The following is a 10,232-nucleotide window of genomic DNA, read 5'->3' as shown; positions in this document are numbered from 1 at the left end:
AAGTTGTTGAAAGAATTGCTTGTTTACGAAGTATCACACACAAAATAAAAAAAGTTTTTAAAAAAAAGAATCACAAAAAAATGACATCATTAATGGTTTTAGACGGGAAAAAATTTCATAAGAAAGCGACATGTATATAGTTTTGGGAAGAGATGATGTCAGCAATGTTTTATTTTGGTAATAGTTAATAAATTAATAAATTATCATCTTATTTTGTCACAAGTCATAACTAACTATATATACTCAATTAGTGGAAAATGATTTAGGCACACCATAAGTTGATATTGGCACATCCTTTGTGAGAGCATAATTTTTTTTTTCTGCTATTCTCACATGGAGGTGTGTCAATATCAATTCAGGGTGTGCCAAAATCAATTCTCAAATTAGTCATTCATTCTATAATTCTACCTACTCACTGCTAGAATTTGTTATATACACCCGAGTGCACCGTACACCCAACTAACCCAAGGTTATTTTTTGCTCCTCATTTTATGAATATATAAAAAACAATCATCAAAATGAGAACAAAATATTCATGAGTGTATGCCCTATACAATACACCCGGATGTATATAATAATCTCTCGCTTACCGCCCATCAAGATCATACCCATATGGCCATATCCGCTCAAAGTGAGAGTACAGTGCGAAATCATATATGGGTCCCCTCAACCAAGGAGACCATGAAATTGGGGTTTAAGCAATAGAATAGAACATTTCTTGTAATCCTTAAACCCTTGTTTTTGGGTAGAAGAACTACCCAATAAAGTACACATACAATGTCCCAAATCACAACTCTCCGCCTCCTAATTAACCATTCTCCTCCAATCTTCTCACCTCTTTTCTTCAAACCCAGAAATCTTCATCTTCCAATCAGGCGTTTCTCTCTCCTCACTGCCTTTTCATCATTACCCAAGAAGAAAACAAATTTGCAATCTTCTCCTGAAAAACCCCGTAAGTACAAGAGCAGAAATAAGAGTTCTTTGCCTGAGCAAAAGAAGGGAGAAGAAGGTGCAAAAATGGCGGAAACTGAGTCTTCTGGGTTTAATAAGAGAAGGGCAATGGGCAAAGATAAAGATGATAAGCCCAAGAATCTTCAGCTCAAAGTTAGAAAACTTAATCCTGTTAATACTATCTGCTATGTTCAGGTATGAATTATATTGGGATTTTTTGTATTATTTATTGTTGTTGATTTTGGGCATTTTGAATAATGGAAATTGAAATTTTCAATTGTTCATCATTTGGGTATTTGAGGGTTTTTGCTTTTTGATAAGGGTGGTTGATTGTAATGGTTGAAACTTGATATAGGGTTTATGGGATACTTGTATGATACTATGACAATGTTCAGGATTTTATGGTTTTGTGTTTATAAATTCGGTATGATTGATTAAATTATGTTGGAAAGATTGGTTGGTTTTGAATGAATTAGTTGGATTGTTAAAGGTTTATCAAATTGTTTTTAAGTGATGCTGAAAGATACTGCATTGCAAAATGAAAGTTACGTTAACTTTTATTTGCAACTTTGGAATATTTTATGTCTCACAAATAATACCCCAAAGTTGCAAATAAAAGTTAGAGGTAGTATTTAATTTAAGGTTGGTTTGATACTGCAAATTGTGTAATGCTGGGTTTTGTGAAATACAGATTCTGGGAACTGGAATGGATACTCAAGATACATCTCCTTCAGTCTTGCTTTTCTTTGACAAGCAAAGGTTTATTTTTAATGCCGGAGAGGTAATAATAGGATTATTCTAGACTTGCACTCTCATGTTTATCAGTTGCAAAGGATTCTATTGAACTGCACTCACAGCAAAGCCATGGATTTCAATTACCTTTTATTGCCTTATGCAGCTAATCAGCCACGCTTCACTTATTTCGTCATGTAAATATGTAATACAATTATTTGCATTCTGTTGCAATGATAGTGTTAACTGATAACAAATAGTTTGAAGATACATACCAAAAAAAACATGTTTTAGTTTACCATATCTTTTGGGTCCATGGTTCTTGCCTTCTTGGTCTATATTAGTCACCCATCTCGTGGTATAATTCAAGATTAATAATTCAGTGCTTACTTTCACATCATGGTCACATTTATGAAAATAGATGCAATTATTTTAATTTCAAAATTTCAATGTAGTATGTAGATGGTTGGTTGTGAAGATGACAGGGTTCCCTTTTTATTTCTATAAGAAATGTATATTCTTGTTGCATCTTTTCATTCAAGATAGTGCTCTCAATGTGAACAGTCTGTTGTGACAAATAGCATGGATTTGGATCATTTACAGAAACTCCCATAATTACACACTATGGTGCTAATTGGCTTTCCTAAGTCAAAAAAGATTCGTGTTTATAATTACAATGTAGATGCCATGCAAGATTGCCGAAAACCTTTTTTGTAGGAAATCTTATCTGTGAAAGAGATGGCTGAAAATTGAATCTTTGGTTGGTGTGCATAAAGTTATTCCTGTATTATTTGTCAGCTGATCATAAAATGGAACCCAGAAACCTTTTCTGTTCCAAATATCCAATATCTGATTCTAGCACTTAAATTCCTTGAGTATTGCTTCTTTAATCTTCTGTTTAGGAAGTAACTGTACTCAGTAGAATGGACAAACCATATGTCTTACTAACAAACCACACTCCTAAGTAAACCTCAGGGGATTCACCCGATAAAAAATTATAAAGTGGCAACTCTGTATAGTCTACCTTCCCTGATGCTAGGAGTGTATCCGTTTGACCAGAAAAAGAAAAGAACTTGAAAGAGGAAACTTTGAGCATTCGCCCTTGGGTGCAGAAGGGTGTACACCCAAATTTGAAGTCAAGGCTCTGTCAAAGGAAAATTTTCCAAATGCATAGTCTGTTTCCCATATTATGAGATGGCAGAGGCAGCTCAACGATTTGATGTGAGACACTAGCTCAGGCATTGGGTATATATTTTCTTTCCCATCTGAGCTTATTCTTGAGGACAGGACTTGGGTTGGTTCTAAAATAATGATAGAGAAAAGGAAATTAAAGGTTGGCTTCAAAAATCTGTTCTTTTCTTATTATGGATCAGCTGCAGTCTGGTTTGGTACTGATTAAGACTGATTTAAGGTTATATTTCTTCAGAATTGTTGTAAACAAGTTTGACTGTTTATAGCACAACAATAATATGAAGGACAATTTAGCCAGTTGAGTCGTATTCTCCCTGAAGAGCATGTGTCTCTACTTTTCCCCTTGAAGAATTCACTGACCGAGCCCCCAGTTGTTGGATGTTCTCAATATAGGCTCATAGTTTTTCTCTGGGTTGTGTGTTGATGAACTCAAGTTACCTATTGAACTGCAGATAAGTATATGAAGTTTTGGCATGCCTTTTTATTGCTAGTCATGTATTTATGTACTCCTGCCGTACGAATTTTGCTGGCTTTTGTAGAGAATATTGAGAAGGTTATTAGTCTTAAAATGGAAAGTGCCTCTATAGCATCTTGCCTTCTCTAGAGTCCAATGTTAAGACTTCAGACCTTAACCAACTAGCCCTTTGTGTTGCATGTTGTTATAATTTGTTTTCCCAGGTGAGGGAAACACTGATTTAGCTGTTGTATGCATGGGAACATAATGTATTCCATTCTTTAAATCTTAAGTGAATTCTTGTCTTTCCCCCTTGCGCTTTTGGCTACTATATTTTGTGCCTTTTTCTTATATGCATGCTATCAACTTCTAAAGCAAGATTGAGATATTAATTTTAGTAATTCATTGCTTTGATCAGGGTTTGCAGCGTTATTGCACAGAGCACAGGATTAAGCTTTCAAAGGTCAATCCCCTTCTATCATTGACTCACTATGAACACAGAAGCTCATGGTCAGAGTTTTAAAACTGACTTTGCAAATAGGCTATTACCTAACACCTTATAGTGGGAAAATTTAATACGTCACTGAGTGTTTGATGCTTGAAAGCCACTATGGTATACTAGTATGACAACTGTACATTGCAATCTTTTATGCTAGATATTGTGACAATTGTTGCTCTAACGGTGCATTTTTTCTCAGATAGATCACATATTTCTGTCTCGAGTCTGCTCAGAAACTGCTGGAGGACTTCCAGGTGTCCATTTTTTCTCCTATTAGTACTCAATGCATGAAGCACAAGCTATATGCTGTTGCTTAGATGAAGTAATTGAACCTAAGATAATGTTTGTGATGTAGAGGATGATTAAGAGGCTCATAAGATGAATGTTGTTTATGCAGGTCTTTTGTTGACTTTGGCTGGAATAGGGGAAGAAGGAATATGTGTATGTATCATCTTCTGTTGGTAGATTTGTTCCATTGAAATGAAGCTTGTGAGTCTTATAGAATGTTACTTCTGTTATTGACATGAAGGTCAACATGTGGGGCCCTTCAAATCTCAGGCAATTAGTTGCGGCAATGAAGGCTTTCATTCCAAATGCTGCCATGGTCCACACTCGTAGCTTTGGTCCCTTGCAGGACCCTGATAAAGCAGTGTCTGATTTGTCAAAATTTTCAGGACCCATTTTACTTATCAATGATGAGGTTGTTAAATTATCAGCTATTCTCTTGCAACCAAACGAGGATCTGGAAAGTATAAACACTGAATCAGAAACAAGTATAAAACCTAGAGATCTTTCTGTAGTCTATATTTGTGAGTTACCTGAAATTCAGGGGAAATTTGATCCTGAAAAGGCTAAAGCACTTGGACTGAGAGCTGGACCAAAGTATCGGGAACTGCAGCAAGGAAAATCAGTGAAATCAGATCATCGTGATATTATGGTAAAGCTGATAAATTCAATATTTACCTTTGCGGCTTTGCCTGACATTTTTTGTGTAAAGTCCCTTACATATTCATTCTTCACAGGTTCATCCTTCTGACGTGATGGAACCTCCTATTCCTGGACCTATTGTACTTGTTGTTGATTGTCCAACAGCTTCTCATTTACAGAATTTATTGTCTGTGGATTCTCTCAATCAGTTCTACACAGATTTCTCTGGTAATTTGTCTGAAAATACCAGGGCAGTGGCTTGTGTAATTCATTTAAGTCCATCTTCTGTTGCTAGTAGTCCTGCTTATCAAAATTGGATGAAGAGATTTGGCGATGCCCAGCACATCATGGCTGGACATGAACGGTGTGTTAGTTTTATCTTTTCTTTTTAAGAATTCTTCTTACATCTTGGGCTTCTGTTTCTGTCCCTCTACATTTTCTATGGCCTTTTTCCTCCAGGGTTTGTTAATTGTGATGGTGACAGGAAGCTTGTAGTTATGAAATATATGCTCGTCTTTTGCAGGAAAAATGCTGAAATACCAGTCCTAAAATCAAGTGCTAAGATTGCAGCAAGACTTAATTACTTGTGTCCTCGGTTCTTCCCTGCTCCTGGGTTTTGGTCTCTTGACACAGATAATATATTATCAAACTCTACTTTTTCAACTAAGGTTTTTTATTTTATTTTATTTTATTTTATTTATTTATTTATTTATTTTTATTTTTTAACCTTTTCCATTATGTATCCCTAAGACTTTATCTCACTATGATGGACATTTAATGCAAGAGTAAGTGGCTTCTCTTTCTTACAGGACCCTCAAACCACCATTGCTGCTGAGAATCTTCTTAAGGTATGCCTACTGGTTAGGATATTGACAAGGTCAATGGGTATTCAAGCGGTGGGGTGCACCTTGATTGTCTGTTTTCCCTTGTTCCTTTTCATATTATCATCACTGTTATTATCACTTAATTTTTCAGTCACAAAGACAGGCAACTTCTATGCTGAGGGGCTGTGGCTTACACCTATTTATTAGGGGAAAATTGATGCTAATAAGCCTACCTTTTAGTTTAGCAATTTTCTCATTTTGGTCCGAACTTTCAATTAACTCAATTTAATCTCACATTTGTATCCATCTTCTTAAAAAGGGACCGCCGTCATGAAAAAAGACCGGTTAATCAGTTATAACAGGTTAAATTCCCAAGTGGCAGTTATTTTAATTAAAATAAAAAATCCATGTGGCAGGTTAAGCCTACGAATACCCTTCTCTTCCTCTTTTCTTCTTCCCTTTCATCCTCTTTATCTCTTCTCCTCTATCTCTCTCCTGTAACCAAAAAAGTGACAGAGCACAGAGCCCTACATCAACTTTGATCTTGTGTAAACCCATAGCTACCATAAATTCACAACCATGAAAAATTGGGCCCAATGTCCAACTTCAAAGTTCAGAGATTGAATAATGAAAGGATACTAAACCAATTTTGTTGGATGTCACTGTGAATGTGGCTGACTATTTTCTTGCCTTTGTCAATTAGGCATCAAACTTAATAACAAAACCAATGTAGGAGCCCGTATATGCCTCTGTTTTCTCATGCCACAGGTAGAGCAGCTCCTCTGCTTCTACCCACATTTGCCACCAACACCCAAACCTCCTGACAACTGACCCGGCCACCTGCACACTGCCCCTTTCTTGCGACTCCTGGTTTCCCTCTGCCCCCCCTAACAGAAGCCACACCCTGGCCGAGGACTTTGAATCACCATAGTGGAAGTAAAATGTGGGGATTGGAGAGACTTATAAAGGTTTTATTACAGAAGAGAGAAATCGAAGGGGTTATGTGTTTTTCTTTTACTGTTGAGAGAGAAGGGCTTGGAGTTCCACATAGGTCACGTTGGATTTTCATTGTTTGTCAACTGGCTACGTAGAATTATAACTTGCTGTATTCGGTCATTTTTCATAAGGGTCCATATTAAGTATATGTATATACAAAAGGTGGGATTGTATTGATTTAATTATAAGTTCGGACCAATATATAAGTTCAGACCAATATGAAATCACTGAAATGTGGGATTATTAGCGTCAATATTATATGCGTAATGCTGCCCTTATTATATAATTCTGTAATTATAATTAGTTTTATTGTTAATTTGTGATACAGTTCACTTTGCGTCCATATGCAAACCTCGGTTTGGACAGATCATCTGTCCCTGCTTATACTGGACCCGCTCAAGTTTTAGATGACTTACGCGCTGAAATTCCTGAGATTGACGATACAGTGCAGCAAGTTAGGCAATTGTGGGATAGTCCTGTGGAAGTGAACGGAGAAATTTCATTAGAAAATAACAATTCTGTTGTGGAAGAGCCATGGTTTGATGAGCTTGGTCTGCCCAGTTGTTTGCAAGATATAACCCGAGAGGATATGGAGATTGTCCTTCTGGGAACTGGATCATCCCAGCCTTCCAAGTACCGTAACGTGAGCTCTATCTTCATCAATCTTTTCTCAAAAGGGAGTTTGCTTTTTGATTGTGGTGAAGGCACATTGGGTCAGTTGAAGAGAAGGTGTGATTACTTGTCTTCTTTTTCCCTGGCATTTAGAGATTACTTTTTTTTAATCTGACATAACTTGTCTGACATTCTTTCGCTCCCTCTTGAGCAGATTTGGTATAGAAGGTGCAGATAATGCTGTGAGAAATTTGAGGTGCATATGGATTTCTCATATTCATGCTGACCATCATACAGGACTAGCAAGAATTCTTGCTCTACGTCGTGATTTATTGAAAGGAGTTCCTCATGAACCTTTGTTAGTTGTGGGCCCAGGACAGCTGATGAGATTTCTAAATGCGTATCAAAAACTTGAAGAGTTAGATATGCAATTTCTTGATTGCAGGCATACAACTCAAGCCTCTTGGGATGCTTTTGCCAGTTCTCTCAACTCAGATCTAGGGTCATCATCTCCTACTAATCCTGGAAGTAACGTTGATTCTACACTTTTTATTAAAGGAAGCCCAATGCAGAGCTATTGGAAGAGACCTAGTAGCCCAGTTGGAAATGCTGATTCCATGGAAAGACTTTCGCACTTGAGGAAAGTGCTGCAAGATGCAGGGCTAGAGACTTTGATAAGTTTCCCTGTGGTGCACTGCCCACAAGCTTTTGGCATTGTCCTGAAGGCAGGTGACAGAATCAACAATGTTGGTGAAGTGATACCAGGATGGAAAGTGGTGTACTCTGGGGACACAAGGCCTTGTCAGGAGCTGATAGAAGCATCTCATGGTGCTACTGTCCTAATACATGAGGTAGATCTATAACAAAATTGCAGTTCATTCTGTCATTTTACTTGGAATGTGTTTGCTTATTTAATCAGTTGGGATTTAGTCGAGTATAGTCTAAAGCCTAGCATCATGAATGGTATAGCCCCATTGGAAAGGACAGATCTTATTGTGCTTGGTGTTAACCAGTTTGATATTCTGAGCTTCATTTTGAAGCTGTTTGCTAAATTTAAAAGCTTCTAGCTCAGATGAAAGTTATTTGATTTTGTCGGACATGGTAGCCAGATTTGGATTTCAGTAAAGTTGGATTAAAACATTTCAGCTTATTAAAACTTAAGTTAGTAGAGGCTACTTTCCATCCCCACTCATTTTCTGATTATTTAAGGATTTTTTTGCCCCTAGGAAAAACGAATGATCATTTTTCATTCTGATAGGAGTACAGAGATTTAAGAAATTGACAAACTGACAAAGTGTGATTTATGCAGGCAACCTTTGAGGACGCCTTGATGGATGAGGCTGTGGCTAGAAACCATAGCACTACAAAAGAAGCCATTGAAGTGGGTGAAGCAGCTGGCGTATATCGCATAATTCTTACACACTTCAGCCAACGGTACCCGAAGATTCCTGTGTTTGAAGATGCCCACATGCATAATACGTGTATAGGCTTTGACATGATGAGCATCAACATGGCTGACTTGCCTGTTCTTCCAAGGATTCTTCCTCACCTCAGACTTCTCTTCAGAACTGAAATGGGTGTTGATGAAGCAGATGATCTTCTTCCTGAGGCAGTTAGTGCAGCTTCTTAGTCGCTATTTTTTTTTCTTCCGACAATGTCTTGCTGACTTAAAAGAAGAGAGAGAGAGAGAGAGAGGGGGGGGGGGGGGGGGGGAAGCCTTATTAGTTTACTAATTTTACATTGCCCATAACTTAAATTTTTCCACAAATTGTACAGCTTATTTTTGCTGTGGGACATTAGTATGTGCTACCATTTGTGCTAGAGTTATAAACTAGGAAAGGCTATTTGTCTTGGTAGAATTCCGCAAGACCAGGAATGGATTGGAATCTTCACACAAAGCTTGTAATAGACCAATATTCTGGTGCCTTTTCTCCTGCTGCGATAATAACCGGATAACACAATGATCATTAGTTAGTGCATTCATCTTCAACATGTAGGGCATATGTATACAACTCCAGTGTCGTATGTTAGTATTGTGCACATAGGGGTATGAAGAGTATGAAGCATTGAAGCGTAATGTCATGTTCGTGTACTATTATCCTCTATACAACTCATGACTTGTTCGGTCATTTTATAGGCAGTAATAATGTCTATAATAATCACAAGTTTATAAAGTAGGCTTTGAAGTATAATATTGTAGGATATAATCCATGATGTTTGTCTACCCTTTCCTTCAAATTTTCATTAATATTGGTAATGCTAATTGCCAATATATATTCGCGTAGAAAAGTACTTAATTACGAAAATTTGTATGAAACTTTCCACAGATTTTTATACCCTATCATATTGAACACTTGAATCCTAAGGTAACTTACCTTGTGAAAACTGAGGGGATGCTTGGCTTCTGAACCATATAAATGTGTGCATAGAGTCTGGAACAGCTGCAGAATCTCACTGATAGCCTTTCTCCTCTCATCCATGCTAACAAGCAATATCTTCTTCATGTTTTCGGCTTCTTGTTCAAGTACGTCCAGTCTGTTATTCAGGATTTCCACAGGTGCTACGATATTTCTACTGCTGCCACTGCTACTACAACCTTCAGTACTCATAGGAAAATTCGAGGTAGACTTTTCATCCATTATTGAGGACGCTGTTGTTGATTCATGTTATCGCCTTTTCTTAACTCTTGTTTAGGAGAAACAACCGAGAGTCCGAGAAAGCATGATACAAGAATCCAGGAAGTAGAATAGCGGTGGTCTAAGGTAGATGTTACAAGAACTGCACTGCATATGATCAGAGGAACATTGTCTATATGCTACTTTGAAAGGTGCAAGTTTGCGGCTCTGTTTGCTGACTGGCACCTTCACCTACTTGAGAAGGTGCAAAATTTGGCTGTATTTCAGCAGAAGTTTTGGCTGTATTTGATATGTGAAATAACAGCAGCTTTGAAATTTTACCCTTACAAAGTTCTAACCAGTACTTCACCAGATTTTTCCTTAATAATTGAAAATGTAATCGTCAAGATAAGTATGAAAATCTATACAAG

General features: G+C 37.3%; 2 protein-coding genes across 2 annotated transcripts; one reads left to right on the top strand and one right to left on the bottom strand.

Moving 5' to 3' along the window:
* Nucleotides 1-637: 637 nt before the first annotated feature.
* On the top strand, nucleotides 638-8,875 carry LOC145558661 (tRNase Z TRZ3, mitochondrial-like). The gene is made up of 12 exons (XM_081619969.1): nucleotides 638-1,146; nucleotides 1,643-1,732; nucleotides 3,747-3,791; nucleotides 4,027-4,081; nucleotides 4,225-4,268; nucleotides 4,357-4,764; nucleotides 4,850-5,118; nucleotides 5,278-5,422; nucleotides 5,564-5,602; nucleotides 6,903-7,303; nucleotides 7,401-8,037; nucleotides 8,496-8,875. The coding sequence occupies exons 1-12, from the start codon at nucleotides 778-780 to the stop codon at nucleotides 8,814-8,816; spliced, it is 2,823 nt and encodes a 940-aa protein (XP_081476095.1). The 5' UTR covers nucleotides 638-777; the 3' UTR covers nucleotides 8,817-8,875.
* A 118-nt stretch (nucleotides 8,876-8,993) lies between these two features.
* Nucleotides 8,994-9,907, bottom strand: LOC145558664 (uncharacterized). The gene is made up of 2 exons (XM_081619971.1): nucleotides 9,562-9,907; nucleotides 8,994-9,122 (listed from the first exon to the last, which is right to left on the bottom strand). The coding sequence occupies exons 1-2, from the start codon at nucleotides 9,823-9,825 to the stop codon at nucleotides 9,018-9,020; spliced, it is 369 nt and encodes a 122-aa protein (XP_081476097.1). The 5' UTR covers nucleotides 9,826-9,907; the 3' UTR covers nucleotides 8,994-9,017.
* Nucleotides 9,908-10,232: the final 325 nt, after the last annotated feature.

Source organism: Chenopodium album, chromosome 9 (assembly GCF_948465745.1).
Source record: "Chenopodium album chromosome 9, dcCheAlbu1.1, whole genome shotgun sequence".
NCBI classification, from domain to species: Eukaryota; Viridiplantae; Streptophyta; class Magnoliopsida; order Caryophyllales; family Amaranthaceae; genus Chenopodium; species Chenopodium album.
The sequence above is the reverse complement of the archived record's forward strand: the minus strand, read 5'-3'. Positions and strand labels throughout refer to the sequence as shown.